Source organism: Fonsecaea nubica, assembly GCF_001646965.1.
Source record: "Fonsecaea nubica strain CBS 269.64 chromosome Unknown Scaff39, whole genome shotgun sequence".
Lineage (NCBI taxonomy): Eukaryota > Fungi > Ascomycota > Eurotiomycetes > Chaetothyriales > Herpotrichiellaceae > Fonsecaea > Fonsecaea nubica.
In genome coordinates this window covers 130,149-154,468 of record NW_019173712.1, presented here as the reverse complement: position 1 = coordinate 154,468, position 24,320 = coordinate 130,149, and the positions used below count along the sequence as shown (strand labels likewise).

The 24,320-nt window shown below is 52.9% G+C and overlaps 9 protein-coding genes across 9 annotated transcripts; 4 read left to right on the top strand and 5 right to left on the bottom strand.

Annotated features, from left to right (window-relative positions):
* Positions 1 to 18: 18 nt before the first annotated feature.
* Positions 19 to 2,161, top strand: AYO20_06285 (hypothetical protein; the record flags this gene model as incomplete). Its single annotated transcript, XM_022644576.1, has 2 exons — positions 19 to 433; positions 507 to 2,161. The coding sequence occupies 2 exons, from the start codon at positions 19 to 21 to the stop codon at positions 2,159 to 2,161; spliced, it is 2,070 nt and encodes a 689-aa protein (XP_022499454.1).
* A 1,322-nt stretch (positions 2,162 to 3,483) lies between these two features.
* AYO20_06284 (hypothetical protein) lies at positions 3,484 to 4,532 on the top strand (the record flags this gene model as incomplete). The annotated part of the gene is made up of 4 exons (XM_022644575.1): positions 3,484 to 3,571; positions 3,765 to 3,821; positions 3,939 to 4,072; positions 4,194 to 4,532. 4 exons carry the CDS (start codon positions 3,484 to 3,486, stop codon positions 4,530 to 4,532), a joined length of 618 nt encoding a protein of 205 aa, XP_022499453.1.
* Positions 4,533 to 4,765: 233 nt separating this feature from the next.
* AYO20_06283 (hypothetical protein) lies at positions 4,766 to 5,584 on the bottom strand (the record flags this gene model as incomplete). Its single annotated transcript, XM_022644574.1, has 1 exon — positions 4,766 to 5,584. The coding sequence occupies one exon, from the start codon at positions 5,582 to 5,584 to the stop codon at positions 4,766 to 4,768; it is 819 nt and encodes a 272-aa protein (XP_022499452.1).
* A 986-nt stretch (positions 5,585 to 6,570) lies between these two features.
* Positions 6,571 to 7,920, top strand: AYO20_06282 (hypothetical protein; the record flags this gene model as incomplete). Its single annotated transcript, XM_022644573.1, has 8 exons — positions 6,571 to 6,661; positions 6,719 to 6,767; positions 6,820 to 6,885; positions 6,946 to 7,097; positions 7,148 to 7,436; positions 7,489 to 7,616; positions 7,671 to 7,804; positions 7,864 to 7,920. 8 exons carry the CDS (start codon positions 6,571 to 6,573, stop codon positions 7,918 to 7,920), a joined length of 966 nt encoding a protein of 321 aa, XP_022499451.1.
* A 1,333-nt stretch (positions 7,921 to 9,253) lies between these two features.
* AYO20_06281 (hypothetical protein) lies at positions 9,254 to 11,359 on the top strand (the record flags this gene model as incomplete). Its single annotated transcript, XM_022644572.1, has 1 exon — positions 9,254 to 11,359. The coding sequence occupies one exon, from the start codon at positions 9,254 to 9,256 to the stop codon at positions 11,357 to 11,359; it is 2,106 nt and encodes a 701-aa protein (XP_022499450.1).
* A 1,489-nt stretch (positions 11,360 to 12,848) lies between these two features.
* On the bottom strand, positions 12,849 to 14,666 carry AYO20_06280 (hypothetical protein; the record flags this gene model as incomplete). The annotated part of the gene is made up of 1 exon (XM_022644571.1): positions 12,849 to 14,666. The coding sequence occupies one exon, from the start codon at positions 14,664 to 14,666 to the stop codon at positions 12,849 to 12,851; it is 1,818 nt and encodes a 605-aa protein (XP_022499449.1).
* A 940-nt stretch (positions 14,667 to 15,606) lies between these two features.
* AYO20_06279 (hypothetical protein) lies at positions 15,607 to 16,543 on the bottom strand (the record flags this gene model as incomplete). Its single annotated transcript, XM_022644570.1, has 2 exons — positions 15,607 to 15,664; positions 15,720 to 16,543. The coding sequence occupies 2 exons, from the start codon at positions 16,541 to 16,543 to the stop codon at positions 15,607 to 15,609; spliced, it is 882 nt and encodes a 293-aa protein (XP_022499448.1).
* Positions 16,544 to 17,592: 1,049 nt separating this feature from the next.
* Positions 17,593 to 19,188, bottom strand: AYO20_06278 (hypothetical protein; the record flags this gene model as incomplete). The annotated part of the gene is made up of 4 exons (XM_022644569.1): positions 17,593 to 18,042; positions 18,090 to 18,836; positions 18,901 to 19,083; positions 19,150 to 19,188. 4 exons carry the CDS (start codon positions 19,186 to 19,188, stop codon positions 17,593 to 17,595), a joined length of 1,419 nt encoding a protein of 472 aa, XP_022499447.1.
* A 1,223-nt stretch (positions 19,189 to 20,411) lies between these two features.
* AYO20_06277 (biotin synthase) lies at positions 20,412 to 21,680 on the bottom strand (the record flags this gene model as incomplete). The annotated part of the gene is made up of 2 exons (XM_022644568.1): positions 20,412 to 21,392; positions 21,441 to 21,680. 2 exons carry the CDS (start codon positions 21,678 to 21,680, stop codon positions 20,412 to 20,414), a joined length of 1,221 nt encoding a protein of 406 aa, XP_022499446.1.
* Positions 21,681 to 24,320: the final 2,640 nt, after the last annotated feature.

The following is a 24,320-nucleotide window of genomic DNA, read 5'->3' as shown; positions in this document are numbered from 1 at the left end:
ATCAACAACGTCTCGATCATGTCAGAATTAACGCCCAGCACGCTCTGCGCCGCGTGCCAGTCCATATTTAAGCCAGACACGCCGAAATCACTGGATACCGGCGAGATTCCGCATCATGGCTTGGAAGAACTCGCATCTTTGGCCAGCAAATGCCATCTCTGTTTGACAGTTTTTATGTCCATCGACCCAGACGCCTATAGAAATTTTCGAAACAGAGGGTTAGCAATCGATTCGGTTGGCTTCGTCTGGATATCACCGATTGCCCGGGACCAAGCGAGGTTGAAGTTCCGATATGTGAAGCCAACGAAGTCGGAGGCGGACAAGGAGATCCGGGGACCGACTCCAAGCAGTAGCGGTTCGAAGGCGAGTCTCTCGTTGAGCTGGGACCAAACGACGGGGTTGGTGGTTGAGTTGATTCTGATGCATCCGAGATGTATGTGCTTCCTTGGCCCTTTTCTGCCTCTGATTTGAGATCCCCAGAGGTTGCTAACTTGCTAGTATCATAGTTGCCGTTGAACCTGGAGTCCGGACAATTGACTCTAGATCGGTGAGTACAGCGTCGACAGAAAGTATCGATCTTGCCAAACAGTGGATCCAAGACTGTACATTCAACCACATGAAATGTTCCGTGTCCTCTGCCACCGATGCGACGTGGAAGCCCACACACCTGTTGGATGTCTCGATCCGAGGCCCCAAGGGCGCTCGCGGAGTCAAACTTGTGGACGGCATGTTCGTGGACCCCTTGAGCGAGTACGTCACCCTCAGCCATTGTTGGGGCAAGTCCAAGACGATTCGTTTGCATAAAGGGACCCTCGCAGCGTTGAGGCAGGGCGTCAGCGTGGCAAATCTCCCAAAGACGTTTGCCGAAGCCGCCATTGTGACGGATAAGCTAGGTTTCCGATACCTCTGGATTGACGCACTGTGCATTCGACATGATAGCGAAACAGACGTGTTGGCCGAGGTGGGACAGATGCACCGTGTCTATTCAGAAGCCACACTCAACATCGCCGCCACTTCCTCGAGGGACGATGCCAGCGGACTGATCTACAGTCGCAACGTTTTGGCAATACAGCCCTGCATTGTTCCCGTTCCCTTTGGCTTGGGCATTGACGAAGGGATGTACAAAATACTCCGCTCCACGCTATGGCACGATTTGGTCGACTCATCACCACTCAACAAGCGGGCTTGGGCTTTTCAGGAACGCTGCCTTGCAAAACGTACACTGCACTTCACTCGCAATGAATTGTTCTGGGAATGCCAACAGATGTGTTGTTCAGAGGTATTTCCGAAGGGCCTTCCCGCCACCATGGGTCCGCCTTCGTCCCAAGAAAGTGTCGAGTTCTTCAGTAAGAAGATCCATCACCAGAGGCACGGCAATTGGCATCAGCTGGTGAAAATGTATTCCCCCAAGAAGTTGACGTACTCTAGCGACAAGCTGTTGGCCATGCAGGGGCTGGCGAAGCAGTACATGGCAAAGAACAGATTGCATACCGACGACTACCTGGTTGGGCTCTGGAAGCCGCAATTACCACACGCGCTGCTCTGGCGAGTAGAGGGCGGAAGGCGGCCGACGAAGTACAGAGCCCCAACATGGGCATGGACATCCATCGACGGCGAAGTAAAGTACCCTGAACCGGCATCCTCGGCACGAGAAACTTGCATTGAAATCATCGAGATCGACATGAAATATAGTCCATCCGGGGACAATTTCGGCTTTGTGCAAGGCGGCAGGATGAAGGTTAGAGGGTTCCTGGCAAGAGGGCTGCTGAGACGCACGCGGGATTACTGGGGTTCTACGCCCTGTGTGATCCAATGTACCAAGGCTCAGGTCGAAATCGAGAAAGCAGCCTTTGACGACCGCCTGCCAAAACTGTCCGACGTGGGCAGTGGGATGCTTTGCGAGATGCTCGAGATCTATCTCTTGCCAGTCATCGACGTTGTTGATCGGGTCGAGGGATTGCTCCTGTGTGCGACCATGAAAAAGGGCGAATTCAGGAGGATCGGAGCCTTTGACGTGAGCCGGTATGACCAGGCCAATTGGGACCGGTTTCGGAGTGTCATGAAAGGCGAGGCCGAGATGAACAACTACGTTGAGCGACTGGACCATATGAACGGGTATTGGTTCGCCAGTGATTTTACATATACGATTAATATCATCTGAACATATTGGTGGGAAGTGGTTCGCGCGGTTGGTGGAGTTTTATAGGACACGGGGAAAAGTCACGAGAACGTCTCCACAGAGCGATGTGTATATGTCTTGATGCGATGGGATTGGATCTCCTTGAGGCGAGCACGAATATGGGATGAGGACGCCGGTGAGAACATCGGTTTATTTGTTTGTGGGGTGTGGGATATGGGGAAGATGTTGTTTCGTTTTCGTGCCGTGTTGCACATGACAGTATCGCCAGGGAGAAAGCTGGCACCAGCGAGACTTGGACCGGATGACACGGTAAAAGGGGGAAGAGAGAGTGACAAGCCGGTGTGTGTAATGTTTGATGACGACGCAATAGCGCAATGAAGACTTGGTTTCTTGTGTCAATATCTAAATGTGTAAGTATCCAATATCTGATCCATCGTGACGCTCAGCCTCGCGTTGATCTAGCCTGCAGCCTTGCTCGATCGATGCAATCACGATAGATAACCAGGTATCCCTTCACTATCTCGGGTGCGATTGGGGATCTCGTTTCCCACGATTTGTGCTTGGCTTGCGTATACGAGGTACATTCCTCGCAAGAACCAATCTCGGCGCTAGGTGGCGCAGCCATCAGCCCAGCCATTGACCGCTCAACCGCCGCTGTCTGCTCGTACTCGGATGACGCGTTGTGGGTGGTTTTCGGATCTGTTTTCCCCTCAATCGACGACCACACACCCTCGTCGATGTCTCGTCTCGTCGCAAGGGAAAAAAAACAGAACGGAAGGCCAGTATGAACAGACCAGATTAGGTAGAACCTACGCGGTGGTTTGGGTCTCATGATCTTGGTATTGATGCCATAAAATGCGGAGCATCGATGGTGCGTGCCGGCAAGGGTGTTACCGGGACGACCCCAATAATGCGGGAAGAGGAGAGAGACTTTTTTCCCCAGGGGCACACCCCAGGGAAGCTGTTAGCTTTTGGTGTCGTGGCGCCTTGGGGGGGAGGGGGTAGAGAGCTATTACATATGTACGAGGTAGGCAGCTAGCTAGCATTCTAGATCCCCAAACTAGTACCGAGTAGAAGCAAAAGACGGCGGGACAGGGCAGGGTATTGCAGGTGAGTGGTACGGGGAGTACCAACGAGAAAACTGACCAAGCCGTCTCTTATTTATCCCTTCTGGCAACGCAAGCTTTTATCTCATTCTTTTCTTCTCAATTGAACTTCTTTTCCCATTTTCCCATCCCATCCTACTTCTCATCGAACATCGAACACCCTCATCCACGAGTCCCTCGTGTCCCACACCAGAATCGCGGGGGAAAGCTCTATTCCTACCAGCCACTAGAGCCACCATGCTTCGTCAGCTAAGCAGCATCCTTGCCGCCTCCACCCTCCTGGTGGGTATTGTCTCTGCGCAACAGGCCCCGACTCTTCCCAGCTGTACGTCGGTCCTATGAAACCCCCCCGTATTCTGTGATGTGATGTGAAAGATATAAATTGCCGCGCGCCTCGAGGTCAATGCTGTGGAAAAGATTGCAGATCGCAAAGTCGAGCGCGCGCGCGCGCGGGGTTTGGTGAATGTGTGTGTCAATGGACTGACGTGGTGGGCTGATCATCTCGAATACTCGTACAGGTGCTACCGACTGCGTGAGCAGTCTCCTCCCCGCCAGCTGCAACGGCAATCCAACATGTTAGTCCTCCCTCTTCTGTGAGCTCGTTCATCCCGACGGTGCAAGAGGCAGAGCAGGAAAAAAAAAAAGAGGAAGGGACTCTGTAGCAGTGGCTCATCCCAAACTTATATCAATAGGTATCTGCAACACCGCGTCCTTCCTCAACGGCATCGCCTGCTGCGTCTTTGAGGCGTGTGATCCTACAGATCAAACGGCCGCTCTGGCTTATGCGCACAGCATCTGTGACCCCGTCGGCGCTTCTTCGCTTTTGGTATGTTTGGATTCTCTCTATTGATCTCAATTGCGGTTCGCCTGGGTGTCGTGACTTTCGTCTGCCACACGAGTATATTTTGACATTAAAATTGTCTCACTGAACCATTTATTCTCAACAGCCTGCGTCGGCAACCTGCACCTCAACGACGACCTCGACCGGCACCACCACCTCTTCGGCTTCCGGCTCTGGCGCCGCCGGCAGCTCCAGCGATGCTAGTGTTTCCTCTGCCTCTGCTTCAGCCTCCAGCGCCAGCGCCAGCGTTTCCTCTTCGCTGAGCAGTGTCTCCGCGTCCGCCAACTCCGCCGCGTCCAGTGCCAGCGCGGCTGCCTCTTCCGCCACAGGCAGTGTCAGTCAAGTCTCTTCGGCGACTGCCAGCCCCACGGGTGCTGCGAATCAAGTGGCGATTGGGTTTGGTGCCATCGGAGCTGGGATGTTGGGTTTGGCAGCCATGTTGTAGGAGCGGATTCCCAAGCCAGAGACGAGGGAAATAGTTCGAGATGTAATGCGGCTAGATAGGAAGATTTCCTTCGATCTAGCACATGTCATCTAGTGGAATATGCACTAGAATCTCATTAGCATAGCCACCACGCAGGAAAGAGATATATGTAATGTACCACACGTGACCGCCAGCTCAAGCTTCGATTTTCTTTTTATCCTCGCCGCATCTCTCAACAGGCAGAGGGTTTCTGTTCACTCATCATCTTCGGCCTGTCTGCGCCACCTGGCCAACACTTTTGCAACTTCGCGGCCCTCCTCCTTTAGCACTGTCCAGAAATAACCCCAGAACAGCATATCAGCGAGCCCGATCGTGAAGACGACTCGATTCGCCAGTAAATTCAGTCCTGAGAGCAGCGAGGTCCAGCTGCCTGGGGGGAAGCTTGAAGACACCGGTGCGGAGGAGGCTGAATGCGAGTGGAACATGTAGATCCAGAACACGAGGGTTGACGACGCCAACACGTGGATCGCCGAGAGGGTGAGCCAGCGCGACTGTGCCGTCAGGAGAGTGTGGAGTTCTTCGGCGTGGCGCGAGGGTGATTTCGCAGAGGGGTCGAGGCGCGTGGCCAGTGACGAAGGGGGTGCAGAGGCATTGGAAGAAGCAGCACCGGCACCAGCACCAGCACCCGAGCCCTGCTGTGACATGGACAAGTCTCCCGCGAAGAGGAACTGTGTCACCGCGTAAGCTACCACCACCAGCGCCAGGAGCGCGAACAGTTCTCGCTCGGAGTGGGAGATCCCATGGGCCTGTGTCGACAGCAACCCCGTCAAATGTTTGCCGGGGTTCGTGCTCGTCCGCCCGCTACTGCCTGCTCTTGCACCGAGTGAGGCGGAGGCGTCGTGCGGGCTCGTCTCCGGTGCGTACCCCGCGGGCCGGACGCTCATGCTCTCCCCAAGAAGCCATATCGGGGTCGAGGACAGCAGTTGGGCAGGCGAGGTCAGGAGGTAGTAGGCGCATGTGAGGAGGGTGAGGGAGTGGGTGCGTAGGAGGAGGGTCGAGGATAGGAGAGGCATTGTAGTTGTCCTCGAAATGATTTATCGGAGAAAGGCTGAAATGGGGGTTCAATTGTCCATTCGGTCAGCTTGGTTGGAATCACGAGTGTGTACGTTGGTGCCTTGTTAGGGGCGTATACGAGGTACGAGGCGCGGTGCGCAGTTTGTGTGGAGAGGGGAAAAAAAAGTGACGAGGCTGTGGGGGTGGATTGAAGGATTCAGATGCGGAGATTCCGTCGTCGTCCACCTTCGCTACAGCATGTAGCTACGAGTACTGCCAGATGCCCATTCTCCCACTCCAATTGCATCATTTCATCCGTGGTCGAAGATGCTGCCTCGCTAAAACCAACCCCGATATGATTTGGCAACTTCCTCGTGCACCTCGTGTCAGCAAGTCGCTTCCCACAAGCAGGTAGTTCTATACGCGACAAGCCCTGCATAGCAGCCACTGTTCACGCACAAGTCCTTTGGCCCCACCTGGGACGCCTCGCTTCACTGTGATTCCCGCAGGACTTGCCAGACAGAGTTATTGCCCGTTACCTGTCTTGCCATGTACGAGCGCAGTCAGAAGGCACACACCCTTCACCCTACGGGTCCGGTAATTTTCTTGTTTCGGGCTTGAACCAGGGCTATGACTAAACTCAACGACACGCGATACGAGAACGAAAACTAATCGACCCACTTGTGCGGTCGAACATATGTTGCCTTTCCCCGCTGCCTGCGTATAACTCGAAAATGCTCAAGCCAAGTCTGTTGCTCTCGTTCGACAGGAATCTACCGAGGTTATCGTACCCTTCTCTGGTAAGCTGACGACAGTCTTTTGCTGTGGAGAGATATATAGAACGCGCAGCGACAGATTGGAACATTTCCCAAATCCTTCAAGCTGAGCGAGGTTCTTTTGTCGATCGAGAGTTTGACGTTGTCCCCACGCCACCAAACAGATCCCCCGGAGTTGACGCTTCTCATTCTCCTACCTATCCTTTAACTGTCGGATCAAGCCTGTCGCCATGGAGCCGTATACGAATACCGGGGCCGTCAATTGTAACGTGGATATTGACACAAGCAATGTCAAGGGCAAGACTGCTGTCGTCACCGGCGGTACGCTTGACGCAATAGAGACACCATACTAGGGTCCTTTCTAATATCCTTGTTCAGGAGCCAATGGCATCGGTGAGGCATATGTCCGTGCTTTGACCAGCGCCGGGTATGAGCGAGCCCTCAATGTACCAAATGGCCTGATATTGATGGAAGTGTAGGGCTTTTGCCGTCATTGCAGACCTTGACGCCGAAGAAGGCGCGAGGCTGGAAAAGGAGTTGGGCAGGTCAGTATCCAAATATGGTCTTCTCATCTTGTGCATCACCCATTGACTTTCCGTTCGCAGCTCAGTCAAGTTCGTCAAGTGCAACGTTACAGTCTGGGCTGATCAATTGGCCGTCTTCAAAACTGCACTTTCGGCTTCACCCTCTGGCCGAGTGGACATTGTCATTGCCAATGCTGGCATTAGCGGGGCTGATTCGGTCTTTTTCAACAACGGTATGTGACTGGGGTAATTGAGCTGGATAAAATCTGATGGACATGTCTAGTCGAAGCCGAGGAGCCTGAAGAACCAAAGCTCAACATCCTCAATGTCAATCTCACTGGTGTCATGTATACCGTCAAGCTGGCGCTTCACTACTTCCGCCGACAGAATGCTTTGAACAAAGGAGCCCCCCTCGACCAGGTTCTCATATTACAGGGCAGTCTCGCAGGATATCTCGACCTATCGGGCGCCGTCCAATACAGTGCATCCAAGTTTGGCCTTCGCGGCATGATGAGGGCTCTTCGCAAGACGGAGCACGTACACAATATTCGAGTTGCATATATTGGACCCTGGTACGGACAAATCGATCGTTGAGGCATATTCATGCTAATGGAGCCAATCCAGGTTTGTCGAAACCAAGATTCTGAGCAAGGCAGTCGTTGACCATCTCACGAATTCGGGCATCGATTTTGCCACGGTCGAAGACGCCGGCCAATGTGCATTGAGAATTGTGTCTGATCCCAAAGTCAATGGTAAGCGGGCTCGGCATCCTCTATGCGAGTGGGTAGCTGATGGCGAGGGTTTAGGTCGAGCATTTGCAATCGTTCCTCGGAGTTACGCACCTCGTGGTTATTTGGATATCGATTACGACGACTATCCCGTGGGCACACTATTGGAGAAGCTCCAGACTTCTGCCAGTGGAGGCAACCACCGGTCAGCTGTAAGTCATATGCTGTTTCAAAACTCTGGATGTGGGAGTCTGATGTCAGGGTTTTCCAGCTCGATCCTGAGAAGCAGAAAACAAAAACTCAGTGGGCCGGGGAGGCGACAAAATGAGCAACCATGCGAGCTGTGGGAGCTGAAGAATCGTCCGATGATATATACCCTCTACGCACGGGGGTGTGCAATAGCTCCAATTAAAATGCAAAAGGGACCCTTTCGTGTTCGTTGCGAAAGTATCTTCTCTGAGGTCTCTTGCCAATTAATGCTTCTTCAACCCTCTTCCGTTCGTGTGTGGCCCATATTTGGATAGTTTAGCTGGTGACGTGCAGCCCGGATTGTGTCATTCCACGCCAAAGGTTATGCGGATCTGAAGACAGTCTTCCGCGGCAGTCGATCCAGCAGCTGTAGTTGGTCCAAAGGCTTTTGGTCTGGATGAGTCGAAAGGGGCTTGCATGTGCGAGTAACAACCACAGAAGGAGGCAGCTCGTAAGGCTGGACTCCTCGGCTTTAGTGGAGCCATATATTAGGGTTGTGATTGGACCGAATAAAAATAGATATAGGCCAATAGAAGCGCCAGGATCATGCCTCTAGAGGACGATATCATCTCCACTAATCTCCACTCTTTGTCACACTCCTCCACATCTGGCGCTTATACGCCCGCAATGCGTCAACAGCCCCTTGCATCCGATCTGTCTCATCTTTCCCCGTCGTCCAATCTTCTTGGACTTCCAAACGCTCACAGGCCCAGAGACCTCAGTGGCGACCGGCTGCCAGCGACCCTGGACATGTCTGTTCGCGTGGGGAACGACAACTGTGCATTTGCGAGCCTGTATCTGGCTTCGCTAACCTCAAGGGCCCTGTTCTGTTGGATGCCATCGGCTAGCTAACACGAGCATCAGGCGACAAAGCCAAAAGTCCAGAGCCTCTCTTCTATTATTGTTTTGTACCACGTCTGCAGCTCTTTTCGGGCAAGCACCATTCACCACAAGCAAAAATAAACACACGGTGAGTACCGAGGAGTACTACCTATCCTGTCCTGTCTTTTGACTGCCCTATATTTCTACTCAGCCGCTCTGCGTCCTTCTCTATGCAAACCCCCCTCCTCCGTTCATACAAGTCCTTTGGATCAACAAAGTTTCATAATCTGTCAGGGAGAATCAAAAAGAAAAAGCATTTGGTTTCTGGTTTTTCCTTTCCTGTGGGGGTTCATCAGCTATTTCTTTCTCTTCTTCTCTTGGGATAGGCGCCTCGTCGTGTGGCCTCTCCCACCACAGCCTCCGTCTCACGGGCATTTCCAAACAATTACATCCTGTGCTTTCTGCTCAGGCCTTTCGTTTTGACGCAAAGCGTCTCCTCATACAACGGCCCCAACGTCAGCTTGACCCTCGACCCGGTCTGAGGTCCCTGTTCTCGTCTCTCACCCTAATACCTGTCGATCGAGTCGACCATGGCGGGTGTGCTCGAAGGACTCATGTCGTCCCGGCGTCGACCGTCGAGGTCCCGATCAGAGTCCACGAAGCAACTCCATGCTCGATGGGGCGATGTGGCAATCACGGCTCCCAACGGTGGATGGACCCAGCATTACCTCGACGACGACATGAACAACGTCGCCTACCAGGCCCACGGCAGCCCCGACTCGCAGAAAACCCTCGTCAACACATCCCCCGACTTGAGTTTCAAGGACGAGATCGAACGGGGCAGCGTCGAAACAATCCCACAGCAGTCTCCCCCACTCATCCAGAAGGAACGGGGTACAATCACCATCACCATTCCTTTGCTGTGGAGCCGCAAGTCCCACCGAAGGTCGTCGTCGACGAGCAGTCAACCCCTCCACCAAACCCAGCCGGCCCGGGTGGTAGAGAAGGTGGTGACAGCAGAGTCACGCCCCGTTCGCCCCGGCATCATCAGCAATATCGACGAAGTCATTGTGGCGGAACCAAGACCCGCAATCGAGCCATTCCGAGTCGACTCGCCCATCATTCATAGCCAGTCGCCGGTATATGACGACGTCAGCACTTTCTTCACGCGGGCAGTCTTTCCAGAGAAACACCCGGGGCCCCCACGGCTTCCGCAGATCCAGACCTCAGTTCCTCCAAATAAGAGCCAACCGGCTTCGGCCATCTCCATTCTGAGCCCTGTGGTGGAAAAGTACAACGAGCTCTCTGAGAGCAACAATGCCACGCCCATGGACAACACCCCCATCGCACGACAGATCGAGTCTGCCATTCCCCACAGTCATGAGAGGCAGGTCGACCTTGCGGGCTTGGTTGACCGGTTGGAGGGGCACGTCCACTCTACGCCTCTGATTCCATCAACCTCTGAACCTCCAAGTTCAGACGAGGCTGCAGACCCAACCATTGAGAGACCCGAGTCTGGCAGCAGTGCTACCAGGCTCCCTTCCCGGCCTTCTTCTCGAGGTCCAGGCATTGGCGAGGTGGCTTACATGCGAGCTTCGTCCCGGGGGCCCTCGGAGTCCAGCGGTGGCCGTCGGTCTGCTTCACGAGAACCTGCTGAACGGCGGGCTGGCTCGGTGGGACCGAGTCGTCGACGTGCTGTCTCGAGAGAAGCCCCCCGACGGCGTGCAGATTCCCCCGTGCGAGGCGCTACAGCTTCGTCTTTCTCCCGCGGATCAACTGGCCGCAGAAATGCCTCTTGCGAACCGAGCATTACCCGCTCTCTGTCCAGAGACCCCGTCAGGCGACGTGCTGACTCTCCTCCACCCGTGAGCCGTCGAGCCCTGTCCCGGGAGCCCGCTGTCCGCCGTTTGGATTCACCAGAACCCAAAACCCGTCGAGCTCTTTCTCGCGGACAGGCCATGTCCGGGCACGTCGCACCAGGGACAATCACTCCTCGTGCATTCTCTGACGATAAGCCGGTTCGTCCTCGTGCAGAGTCTCCTGGCCCAAGTACTCGTCGCGCAGTCTCTCGCGAGCCGTACACTCGCCATCGTATCTCTGGTGACTTTTCTGCCCGACGCGCCACGTCGGTCGACCCCGTCGTGCGTCGTGACAGCCCTCCCAAAGACGACGTCACTTCACGCCGTGCCAGTCCTCGCGACGACATCTTCACTCGCCGCGCCAGTCCACGAGACGATATCTTCACTCGCCAGGCCAGCCCCCGAGAGGATATCGTTCCCCGAGGGGGCACGCCGGTGATGGTGGCAACCGTGGAGAGGGACAGGGACAGCGCGGCGGGCTCGAGCTCTCCGGATGAGCTGACCCCAGACGAGGCGACCGATATCGAGACCGAGACGGACGAGATGTACTTTGAATCACGCAAGGGGTGGAACGGCGCGGCGGTGGCGGGCAGCGCGAGCCGAGGCTTCTACGGCGACGTCGTGCAGGACTACAAGCTGATTGCGCGGGACGTTGAGGCCGACATCGCCGCTTCCGAGGGGCAGAGCTCCGGGATCAACATTGTCAACCTGATCAAGAAGGAGAAGGAGAAGGAAAAGGAAAAGGAAGTCCCCAAGCCAAAGGGCGAGGTAGTCAGCCCAGGCAAGGTGTACAAAGGGCCGGATCTGGTGCTTTCCCAAGAGGAGCTCTGGGGATGAGGACACGAGGAGGGTTTTTTTCTTTTGGTCAGTTCATTTCTTTGTCCTCCTCAACAAGATGGTCTATCTGGCTCTATACTGACGGGGGATGTTGGCAGAAGCCGACGAAATGAATGAACACCACCAACAACATGACAACGATAACATCAAGTCAAAGGCAGAGAGATTGTCGATTTCCAGAAAAGAGCCCTTCGGTACAGGTCATCCAGATATATCAAGCTACGAGGCAGGCGAGACTCGAACCTCGTGTATACAAATGTACGGTCAAGAATCAACAAGGTGGAAAGGTGGTTTACCTGATATACAAGGAATGTCCCATCACCAGCATGTCAGACTTGCAGAACAAAAAAGGGGCCCCCATGTCAGAATTCCCGGTAACGACAGCAACCTCATCATTCCGGGGTTTCTACTTCTTTACATGGCGCATGAGGAATGAACGGCTTCGACGAGATGGACAGCTTGAGCGGCATCGGACGGAGCATCTATCACTTTCACTTTCACAATCAGAATCCGAATCACAACCACGACTACAATCAGAACGAGAACGAGAATCACTTATTCACTCACTCACTCTCTCTTATTGTACCCATCCGTCAGTCTGTTCATCCAGCTATTACCATGTCTATCCACCGGTCTGTCCATCTGGATCTCCCTACCTACCTCCCAGTCAAACACACCATACAAACGAACTCACCAACCAACCAAACAACTCACTCACTCACTCACTCATGAAACGAAATGTACGAGTCTCCTTCTTCTTCTTCTGTCTAGTCTAGTCGAGTCTAGTGCACCATGCACCATGCACCTCCATACAGTATGTATCAGTGTGAAATTGATGTATCCTCATTTGACGTTTCTCTCTTCCTCTTCCCACTGTCTATCCCTTCTCCTTCCACTTTAACCCCGTGTTTGTTCTCTTTTCGCTCGCGGACATCTCGACCGCCCTCCTTCCTCTCGAAATAGTCCACGCGGACCCAGGCGCGCACGGTCTGAACGACAACACAGTCCACGCTCCTGACGGATTCTCACCACGCCGTCCGGTCCCCTATCGCGACCTTATCAGGGGGATGGAGTAAAATTGGGGTTGGTCTTGAGTACGGGTCTGGGTCTGAGACCGGGTAATGTGTTTGGGACACGCGCCCGACAAGGGCTGTGCTCTCATTGTATATTAGTGGTAGAGGCGAGACATGGCATGGCGAGGCGTGGATGGTTAAATAGATAGACAAGTACACAGACACTTTCGAGCCCGTGTACCATCCAACCAAAACAAAAAAAACACAAGAGGAACAAAAATTCTGGATAGTTTGAAACGGATCACGAAACATATTGATCATATTGATCATATTGATCCATATTGGTCAATGGCACAGCCAACTTGGCTGCCAAGTGCTGAACAAGGCTGAATTTGATACATCGCTCACCAAGCCACCAGCACTAACAAGCCCCTATTGTACAATTCTTGGCCCTTTTCTCTCAAACAACCTGGCCATCAAGAATGAGAAAGCAGAAATTCTGGCCCTGGCTCATCGTCCTCGCTCTCAGACGTCATTGTCCGGTCTGGAGGCTTCGGCCGAACGTTTGTGATTGGCAATGATGTCGGTTTCGCGACCGAATCAGCCTCCCCAGCAAAAGGATCCAGCTCTGAAGAGGGTAGTCCACGAGGTTGTGACCGCAGGTGAACGCCGACAGGGTCAAGCTCGACGCTGTCAAGAGGATCGACCTGTTCCTTCTGCTTGCCTTTATCGAGCGGATTTCCAAACTGACGCAATGTGTCTTCTAGACTCTGGTTGCTGCTTTCGCCTGGACTCCGTAATCTGCCCGGCGAAAGCATATTGTCCCGGAGTAGATCTGGAGGGTACTCATGACTCTGTGTCGTCTCATGGTCTTCAAGCTGATTGCGATCATTGAATCCGTTGACACTGTCACCGTCACTCAGTGGACCATCGGTGGTGGATGACGGGTTGGCGCTCCGCTGGAGCAAATCCCGTGCCTGCTGGAAAGCCGCAAGCTCAGCACCTATTGCGCAGGTGAGGAGATTCCAGTGCTTGGATTCGGCCAGGTCAAGATCTTCCTCGAGAGATGAGATCAAGGTAGAGAGTTTTGTCAAGACTAGCTGAATGGACGCCTCTTCAGCTGTTGTCGCCGGTACACTCTTCGCATCATCTGCTCCGTTCGGGGCAGCCCACTGGAGTTGCGAATGAGACAGCTCCCGCGTCTGCGTCTTCAAGTCCCGTTCAAACTCGCCAATACGTCTTACAATGTCGCGCCAAAGTCTCGATCCTTCTTCCAGGGCATTCCTCTCACTCTCTGCGCTCGCCTTTCTCTGACCCAGCAACTCCACTTCGTTTGTCCACTGCTCCTGTGCCATTTGCAGGGTCCGCCTCTCTGGCTTCAGGGCGTACATCCCTGGATCATGTCCGGAATTGAGACTCTGCTGGATCGGTGGTCTCCGCAGGAACGATTTGACCTGAACCTCGCTCAGTGCCAGCGACTCCATGTAAGAGCTCAATTCCGAGTCCCTTGAGCTCTCGGTCTCGCGGAGCTGATTCACTAGGATTCTGTGCTTGGACTTGAGTTCCAGCAAGGCTGTCTCCAGATGTTGGATCTCCTGTTCCACGGCCTGAATCTCGGAGCGTAGACCGACAGGTCCTTCTTCATTTTTGATCTTGCGAATCTCATCCTCAAGGAGGTGTCTCCGGTTTCCTAGGTCCGAAGCCTGTTTCAGGGCGTTGTCTCTAGCCACAACTTCCCGGTCGATGAGGGACAGCTCCCACTCCCTAAGAGCCGCAAATTCCCTCATGGACTTTTCTAACCCGCGTCGTGCTCCTCGGAGCGTGATCTTTTTGGGCTTCGGTTGACGGATTGGTATGGTCCACGGTCCTGGATCCGCTCCTGTTCTTGTAGACGTAGAGATAGATGGAGTGGGCGTGGGACTTCCCACAGAGGACGAATCTTCCAGGTCTGCGTTCGCAACGCCAGCTCCGAGCCCTTCTGACTGCGCATCGAGGAGGCTCTGAAAGGTCCGCTCGAGTGATTTGGCAGCTCTCTCCACTGGGAGGAAGGGATCGTTGTGGCGCACCAGGGACGAGCTCAGCTTCTGGGGTCTTTGAGAGGTCGGGGACACAGAACTGTTTCGTTGCCGGTCGGACAATGGAGATGGGGTTGCTGCATCTCGTAGCAGAATGCGAGGGCGGACTGCATCGGAGGAGCGCAACGAAGAGACTGAGACGTCATCCTCATACTGAGGAAGTGAACTTGTACTTCCCGGCGGGTGAGGGAAGATGCGTTCAATAAAGGACTTCCTCATGATTTGACAAGGGAGAGATCCGTGGTCGCCAGAGACGTCGCGAGCTGGGGAGAGAATGTCGCTGTCGCTGTTGGTGACGCTTCACAAGGGCGCACATAACGGAGGCAGAGAGGTCTTTGACATTCAGGCAGGCAGAACTGGCTTCCGTTTGCACAAACGCAGTGTGACACGATCATGTGTACACAACAGACACCAGGACGCCAGAACGAAGTCATGGGCCGCGAAACTTGCCGAAGTTGACCCAGACATGCCCATGCCGTCACATTCACACCGACGACAACCAGGCACCCAGGGCTGTTGCCTATCAACGACCAGGTTCCTGCCTCCAGCGCTAGGTATATATACAGGAGAAGAAAAGGACGGTTTATAGCTAGAAACTTAAACCAATTGCAGGTGTACAGCCTCATATCAACCATGGTAATATCTAGTATACTTGTTCCACCACTCGTTTCGGCTTCAAGCATAATCCACACAAGTTGGTTGGATCCAAATATTCATTGATTGAGTCGACCACGAAGATCATAGCCTAACTGATAGTGCAGGCTTCTAAGACCATGAGTCATTGTTCGTACATAGGTTGACTGGTCACAAGTGCTGTGAAAGCATAGCCCTGAGAAGAGAATTGTGCAGCGTTGAACTGATACTAGAGCTAGAGTGAGCGCGAATCATGGCACAGACCGAATCCAAGGCAATGTTGATCCGAGCCATAGAGAAGGGATTCTCTTTCTCTGCGTCCTCCTAAGTGCTTTAGTGCTTTTGAAAGATCCAAAAATCCCATGCTATTTACACGGAGATTCTCAAAGCTTGATACTGTCGACTCAGAAAGCTGGTGTCGACACTCCGCTTGACCACGGTACGATGGACGTATTGCGCGGCGGTGTTCGATCAAGGTGTGGCTTTTCCGCTCCGACGCACCATGTAGCGACGATGGTGATGGAGCCTACATCAACAGACGCCAGGCACCCAAAATGAGTGCTGCGGTACCTGTGCAGACGCCCCTATGTATTGGTTAGCATCAATTTGCGACAATCTTCGGACGGACCGAATACTTACATGAGCCATTGAAGGGTCGAGAACTTGACCGCTTCTACTCGCTCGCGGAGACTGGCCACCTCTTGCTCAATTCGAGCTTCTGTCTCCTTGATGCGCATCTCCTGTCCGTTCGCTTCCTCCCGTATCCTCCCCTTTTCCAGGTTCAGGTCAAGGCGAACACTGGCTTGCGTCCGGCTGATCTCGTCTCGTAGTCTCGAGTTTAACTTGGCCAGATCGCTGGTTAAACGGTCATGACTCGATCGTGTTAATTGTGCTTCGGTGCTATCTGCGTTGGACAATTCACTCCTCAATTTGGCAAAATCGACCTTCTGCGTATATGTGCTTCTCTCCGCATCTTCCTTCAGCACCATGGTTCGAGTGAGATTCTGAATCGACTCTTCTATCACGTCGTTGAGGACACGCATCATGGCCACCGCCTGCTCTTCTGTGAAGCCTTCGTCTTTCAATCTCTGCACGAATCGCAGCGTGTCAAAGTGGTGGGCTTTATGGTGCACAGGTGTCGTCGAGAACGCCCGGCGTGCAGGTTTAAATGTAGCGGCATAAACCCCATTGTGTCGTATGGGAACTGAATCTCGAGGGAGTGGTTGAACGTCCGTCCGGGGTCTCTTCCGTGATTGAGAAGGGTGCTTCCCGGTCAAGCTAGGAGCGGCATTGCTATGTATTGTCCGAGGCCTCGACACGGACTTGAAGGAGGCAGTCTTCAACATTTGTATTACCCAAGGTCGCCCGGAGACGGACTGCGGCGCTACCTGGACGAGCGAGGCGGAGGTCCAGGTCAGGCGCAAGAAACGAGGGAGTTCGGTCACAGGTTTGGAGCCTGCCATGGAAGGCATAGGGACTGGCAACGCTGCTGTTGCGAGCTCTGACTGTCAGAAGACTTTCTCTCAGGTAGAATAGTAATCCCGAGGGTAGGGTAAATAGAAAGACGTTGTTGACAGAGACTGCGCATATGTCGGAGAGGGGAGAAAAGGCATCGCAGCGTATGGGGTTTTGTATGGTGCTGTGAGGCAGCCTGGCCCGCCTGTTCCTGGATGGTTCAGCCAATGAAAAGGAGCCTGATTCGGAGGATTCGCTCAACACAACTAAAGAGCCAGGATATTACATTTAGCATTTAGCTGCCCAACTGCCTCTTCTCGATACAAGTTCTGATATATTCATTGACGTACACGACATTGAAGGCGCTACATATTTCTAAAGAGTCATACGGATTTCGAGGACATTGTAAACACACTCCGTCTTTCCCTTCACCATAACTTTGCGAATATGGCCACCCAAACGCCAATCCTGGAATCTTCGCAGGCCATTCTGCTGTCATGGAGTCTATCGACTAGAGCGCCTTCATCAAACAATTGATAGGGTGTGGGAATAGAGCTCTGCTCGCCGTCTCAATGCCCGACATCGCGGCCGCAGGACCGCCATGTCTATGTGACCTTGCGGGTGCTGTGAATAAGAATGGCTGAAGGCCATAGTTTGATGGCATATGCCATCTGATTTGTGACTCCAGTCCACCTCTTCTTCCGCGGCGTTGAATTGCTATGAGACCAGGGATGCCGCCTCAAGGTGACTTCAATCGACGCCGTTGTGCTCTGTCGCTGTATGCGACCATAGACATATTCGCAACCGCAACATGCTGACCTGAAAGGAGCCAAAAGTCGATGCTCAGCACTATCTAGCAATTTCAGTCTGTGGCCTCCTATTTGCCTTTCCCCTGACAAACCAAAGCCAAGCGTGCTTTCTGCATGGATGTCCTCTCGCATTCCAGCTTCTTCAAGGCCGTGGCTGTAGTTGTAAGACGTCAAATATTGACGGGAAAGGCAAATGGGGTGAAAGAGAAGAGTGCGCCGTCAAACAAAACCTGGGACAAAAGGGGCATTCACAGCTCTCTCTGGCTCGCCTTGACCACGCCCGCATCGGCAACTTTTTCATCCAACTCAACAACCTTGCCATTCGCTGCCGACGACTTCGAACTCTTCCAACCCAGTGCAGCCAGTCTCTCCGCCAGAATGGGATGACTGTAATGATAGCTCGCATACATCCAGTCAGCATCCATAGTACTCAGATTCTGCACTTGCAACTTGATCAGACTCCTTGCCAACTCCTTCTCATATCCCAGTTTAGTAGCAAATGCGTCGGCTTCGAATTCGAATTTTCGAGAGAGCACGTTCATCAAAAGCTTCACCACGGCGTCCATTGGAGCAAGGGCGTCGGAGAACAAGATGAAACCGATGATGATGGGGTGTGAGTCGTGGAAACCAAAAGAGGAGTAAAGCGAGTTGTTGTCGATGAAGACACTGAAAAGCGCAAAGATATAGAACATATGGAACTAGACACCAGTCAGCTGAGGGTTTGGGGAGGAAGCGACAAACATACCTGTGCGATGGCGAACAGTTTCGTAGTGTGTGACAAACTCCAATGTCCTAGCTCGTGACCTAGTACTGCCACTACTTCTTGCGGTTCGCTCTTTTCGATCAAGGTATCGTAAATGACAATGTGTTTCTTCCACGGAAGCCCAAAGAAGTAGGCATTGCTATGCGCACTCCGTTTGCTTCCATCGATGACGTACAGAGACTTCAGGGGGAACTTGAGCCGTTGCGCCAATGCTTCCACTCCAGACTTGAGTTCTCCAGGTTCGAGAGGTGATAGTTTGTTGAACAGCGGGAGGATGAAGATCGGATAGATGGTGATGGCGAAGAGCTGTACGACGATCCCGAAGAGCCAGAGATAGTAGAAGAATCTTGTGCCCGTCACCTGGATGATCTTGAGAAAAGCACTGAGTAACGGCGTCCCCAGTGCAACCATCAATGCCTGGCCTTTGAGCATATCCGTGATCCATAACTTGATAGTTTGTTTGTTGAAGCCGAACTTCTCTTCTAAAACAAATGTGCTATAGTATGAAGGTGGAAGCGACAAGATCTGTGAGATGACATTGAAGGTCAAGAAGAAGAGTACCGAGTGGGAAATCTCGCCGGAGAAACGACTGGGAAAATAGCGGGCAAGCAAGAGACCGGTCAATGACCAGAGCTTCGGCAAGATATCGTATTGAATGAAGAGGACGTTTTGGATCTGGGAGTAGAGGCCGGAGATGAAGCCAAATTTCGCCTTTGCACGACCATATGCCTGGGGACAGGAGTCAGCGAACTTGAGCATGGAGACAAGATAGTCAAAGAGGCCGCGCATGTACCTGACTCTGATCGAAGACATCCTGAGAGATTTCGTCTTCGAGCGTCTTCGGGGGCTTCGTCTTTTGCAGCACCTTATACTGCCTTAACGAGAGAAGACCTTCAAGCACATATTGACCCAGGGAGAACCCAAGAATCAGTTTCTTCCATGGGAATCCTGGGCGGTCAAGAAAGACTGCTAGGCGCTGTAGATAACACAAGGGTTAGTGAGGGGGGTTAAATGGGAGGGAAGGGGCATTGGGCAAACGAACACGAGGGAAGTCGCCGAGGAGTTGGAGGAGAGAAGCCATTGTCCTCCTGCGGTTTAGTCAGGAGCAATGAACGACGAATGCATGTAATGCGATTCGATATATGAATGCGAGTTGGCACGCAGCGAGACAGGCACCCAGACAGGCAAGGCAGGTCAAGTCGCACGAACATGTGTCTTCACCGAGGGCCTCGTTGGCTCAACTCGAATGGGAAAGTGCGGCGAGCATTCGGCGCAAATCACAACCTTGAGCAAGGCTGCATGCAGAAACTCTGGATCACTCTCTTTATCTGTTCAGAGCAACTCTATCTCGACCGCCAAACATACTCTGGACTCTAACTACAAGTCCTTGCCGAGGTCATAATGTGCCGAATCTGTGGCCGCGTGGTCAAATGCATCTTTGACAGTATGCCATCAAGGGTGAAGGTGCATCGGGTGCCGAGTCGAAGGTGAGCTCGACATGATTGCAACGTCTTTTGTGACGAAGCACTAACTATCGCCAATCAAGAGCGTTCACTACAGTTAGACGGACACCCCCGAGGTCAATTACGAGCTTCTCTGGGGTTACATACGCTCCAAACTCAACATCTCTCCTTGCCCGTGCATTCAGCAACCTATCACTCCGCACCTCCAGTATATCACCTCTGAGATCATCTCCTTCGCCTTTAATCGCGCCTTCATCGTTTTCATCACCGCTACAGTCGCAGCTGTCAAGGATTTTATGCCGTTCCTTCTCCACGACACCCACCCTCCTTGGTTATAGAAGGAGAATGGACACGTACAGCCCCTCAAGACGTGTCCAGAAACGTCGGCACGGCTATCTCTCGCGGCTGAGATCCAAAGGAGGACAGGAGGTTTTAAAACGGCGGAAGCTGAAGAGGAGGAGCGATCTAACTTGGTGAACTCTTGTTCAGGCATGTGGTGCCATAAGCGCAAATTTGTTGAGCGAGCCAGATCTGTGTATTTTGCAGAAAGAGGAGAGATGCGAGGAAGCGGAATGAGAGGGAGCGAAATGAGAAAGACAATTCCAATCTAGGTGGTCAGGTTACGTTGCCGACTTGGTATTGTGCTTAATTCTGAGCTTCGAGTCTGGTGTTTGGCTCATGAAGTCGAAAGCATTGTCCATATAAATCTGACGAAAGAACCGTGGAGGGAGTTGTACACAGTGAATTCACAACTTATCAACTCTGTATTTGAGTATCCGAAAGTCGGCTTGTAAAGCTATTTTGAAGTATGCACAGTTTATTCTATATCAGACTCCCGTGTTCATACCTCCGCTCCCTTTTGTGCCACCACGCCATCGCTCTTCAAGTGGGCGAAACTGCTTGCCTCAAACTTGGGCTCCTCTGCAACCTCGACCAGTTTACTCGCCTCGGTCTGCATTGGTGACAGCCCCCAGCGCTCAAACATATCCTTATCCTGCTCCCACCCGTTGCAATCCGTCGTCAACATCTTTTCGCCCGTGAAAATCGCGTTCGCGCCCGCCATGAAACACAGCATTTGCTCACTCTCAGGCATAGTGACCCTTCCGGCTGCAATACGAATGATGGTTCGCGGCATGACCAGGCGAGCGGTGGCAATACAACGGACCATGTCTTCCAATTTAACCGGTTCTTGGCCGAACATTGGCGTGCCTTTGATGGGCACCAGCTTGTTCACGGGGAAAGATTCAGGGTGTGCTGGGAGAGTGGCGAGGGTGTGGATCAAGCCAACATGGTCAGTTGCGGGCGTCTCTCCTAGACCGAGAATACCCCCACTGCAGACGTGGATGCCGGCTTCGCGTACATTTTCCAGTGTTTGCAATCGTTCGTCGTAAGAACGTGTGGTGATGACGTTGGGATAATGCTCTCGCGAGGTATCCAGGTTATGATTGTATGCTGTTAAGCCGGCCTCCTTCAACTCCCGAGCTTGTTGCTTGTCAAGCATACCGAGGGTGACGCAGGCTTCCATACCCAGGGCCCGAACACCTTTGACCATTTCCACAATATTTTTCATTCCCCGGGTCCGACCACGCATGTCGCGCCAAGCAGCGCCCATACAGAATCTGTTGGAGCCATTCGCTTTGGCGACCTTTGCTGCCTCAATGACGGAGTCAACCGCGGAGAGTCTGGTGGCTTGAAGGTTTGTCTTGTAGCGGGACGACTGGGCGCAGTACGAGCAGTCTTCTGTGCACCCACCAGTCTTGATGTTCATGAGGGTACATAGTTGGACAGCCGAGGGCTTGTGAAATCGACGGTGTACAGTGCCCTGCAAGTTCTCTTAGTCAGGGGAATTCTAGACAACGGATGCACGTACTGCGGCGAAGGCCAGTTCCATCAGAGGGGTCTGGTGAATCTGAGAAATCTCCTCTTTGGTCCAGTTGTTGCGCGGACCAGTGGCATTGACAGCTTGCTCGAATACCGACTGGCTTTGAGGTTGTGGTGGAGGATGGCTCTGGCTGAGACTGGCAGCGACTCGTGGGACATCATGCACAATGCTGTAGAAACGAGCTGAGGAGACTTTCTTCGTAGCTCTGCGAGCCACGCAGCGACTCATTGTTGCCCACTCCATCCTTCGATGCACACAACAGTAAACTGGATGGCAATGTTTCTGTTCGGGATGTTGAGCAGGATCGATATTAGCCCTCGCCGAGGGACGGAGCAGGAGCAATTCAGAAAGGGTTGATTGGTGGGGGAGGGGGACCTTGTCGGTGCAATTGTTGATTCGGCTCGGCATTCAACAAACCCTGAGGATCCACCGCAGCCTTGTCCGATGTCCGGCGTCCGGTTCTCCGGGGTGAGTACCGAGTACAAGACTTGAGAGACTCTTTAACCGCCATCCGTCATCACCATATACGACGCTTATCTGAGAGAGAGAGAGAGAGAGAAAAAAGGAGAAATGCAAAGGTAGGAGCTGCTCATATGAGTCGAGTACGGACTTGGAAAGTAAAGTAGATGAACGCAGACGAGCTACTAGCGATGATTGGTAATGGATGAAGAAAACGAGCTTGTCACTATCCCGAAATGGCCTCTTACATGCAGGTACCAGACACTAACTTCATTTCTTGTAGAGAGAAATAACATGCCCATTTCTATTCATGGCTGCCAGGAAGATAGGGCCGCTTGGTGCTCCTCGTGGACTGTCTGCAGAGGCCTGATGAAAACCTGTTGGGTTTCATTTGTCACACCCACAGCTCTTTGGTATGGAGACGTCTGAAAGCGTGGACCCGACAATGTGATTGCCCTGAGCCCTCGTGGCTATGACTAGCCATGCCTTGGTCATTCTTGCAACTCCTCCGAAACCTTCTCTCCTCAATCGGTTGACGGGCAGATAAGCAGGGATCCGTCAGTTGGAAAGATGACTGTGTTGTCGTGTTCTGCGCAGAACCAGGGGAAACGGAATTGCAGCTTTGGAGATGAATCTCTATCTCAGTTCCTTGCGATTGGTGAGATACCTGTTTGCATACCTCGTCACCAGGCAGCGTCTGGCTCATGATCCAAGGACGAGGCATCTGAAGCCAAAATCAAATCCAGGACTCGAGGACGACGTTGCTGGAACGCTGCCGATTTCAGTGGACGGCTCAGCTCGTGGCCACAAACATATGAAGTTCGTAGAAGTAAAATGTTAGAATACTCCTTTCTTGGTGGTCAATAGGCTCAGCCTCGTCACATATAAGCGCCAGCAAGCCTCATATGCGGCAGAAGTCACAAAGGGCTGTCCAATTAGTCACACTATATCTGCCTCCGAGATATTGTACTGACGTCAGCAACCCTGTGGAGTTGTCATTTTCTGATTCGAATGGTGGCAGCTGGACGTAGCGCTTGCGGAGATACAAAGGCAGAAAGAGATAGAAGCTCCAATTTCCTAGTCAGGGCGGGCTGACGTCGCCAGGATGCAACCTACTTGTTCTAGGCGGTCTAATCCATGCCAATTGGCAAGTCGACAAACCCAAGTCTAATGCTGTCGAAGAATGCCGATACGTCCACGTGTAAAGGGGAATGGGCGGTTAAGAATCCTGGGATTCCTTGTGTAAAAACAATTTAATTTGGAACACAGGCTCACCGAAAAGATATGGAACGGAGTGATGAGGGATTGAGGAAGGATTCATTCGGCGTCCAGTCGCATGTTGGAGGGAGGAGAAAAGGTCTAAGCCATCACAAGACCGAGAGCTCAATGTAGCAGTTGCCTAGTGAGCGAAGGAGACGACCTCGTAAACGCCACAAGTCCAGAAGGGTTTGATCGTGCGATGACGACGTATCCAGCATTGAATTCCCGGGGCCAGACACTGGCTCAATGGAGCAATTGGAGCCTTGGACTTCGCTGACGTACAAGCATGGAGAGAGGGCACCAAGGGTGTATATCTTTCGCAACGTGGCCCCGCGAAGCATACCAATGAGAGACGTCGCAATGCCACTCGAGAGTCTTTCAATGATATCCACATGTAGGCTTTCTGCAAGTCATGGGCTCAGCTCTCCACACCTCCAGCACTGCGCCTTACGAGTATGCGAGTGTTCGGTCGAGGAGGCTGCAGCTCTGCATCTTGATTGGTTCACCTCCAGAGCCGCTTCTTCCGGAACCAGGGTAACGAACTCATGGTTCGTCGATCCAGCCGAGAAAGAGGTTGCAGTGGCAATTGTTCAGAAAGCCCATCTTGCATCCTACCCCAGTGGAGAGGAGCATGACATCTTTGTTCAAACGAAACACACAAATCAAGACCTTGACACGTTCAGCTCTTGAATTTGATCACAGATCTGCAGCGGCTTCCACGAGACCGGAATCCTCCCTCAGGCAGGCGAGAGGCTGATTGGACGAAGTAGATATGACTATCTGAGACAACCGTAACTTGCTTCAATGCGCAATGTTCAGATTGGAGCCATTGGATGCCGAAGGAATTGCGCGCGCTCGGGTACGAGGTATTCGTATGGGACGGGATAGAAGAATTTGAGCTGACCAGTCAGTGAGTGGACGTGCTATAGCGCCCAACTGAGATCAATAACATGATCATTTGAGGGAGATGCCGCGCGCTCAAGGCTACAAAAGCTAACCAGTCAGCCTTCTTGTGTGCTTCGAAGCTGGAACGAATCATCAACACGACCGAAAGTGTAGAGCAGCCAGCGAGCCTGGCAACAGTCCCGAGTAACTGGGACGGCCAGGTGGTCAGCGGCTTGACAGGGTAATAGATAAAATCGAGGCCCA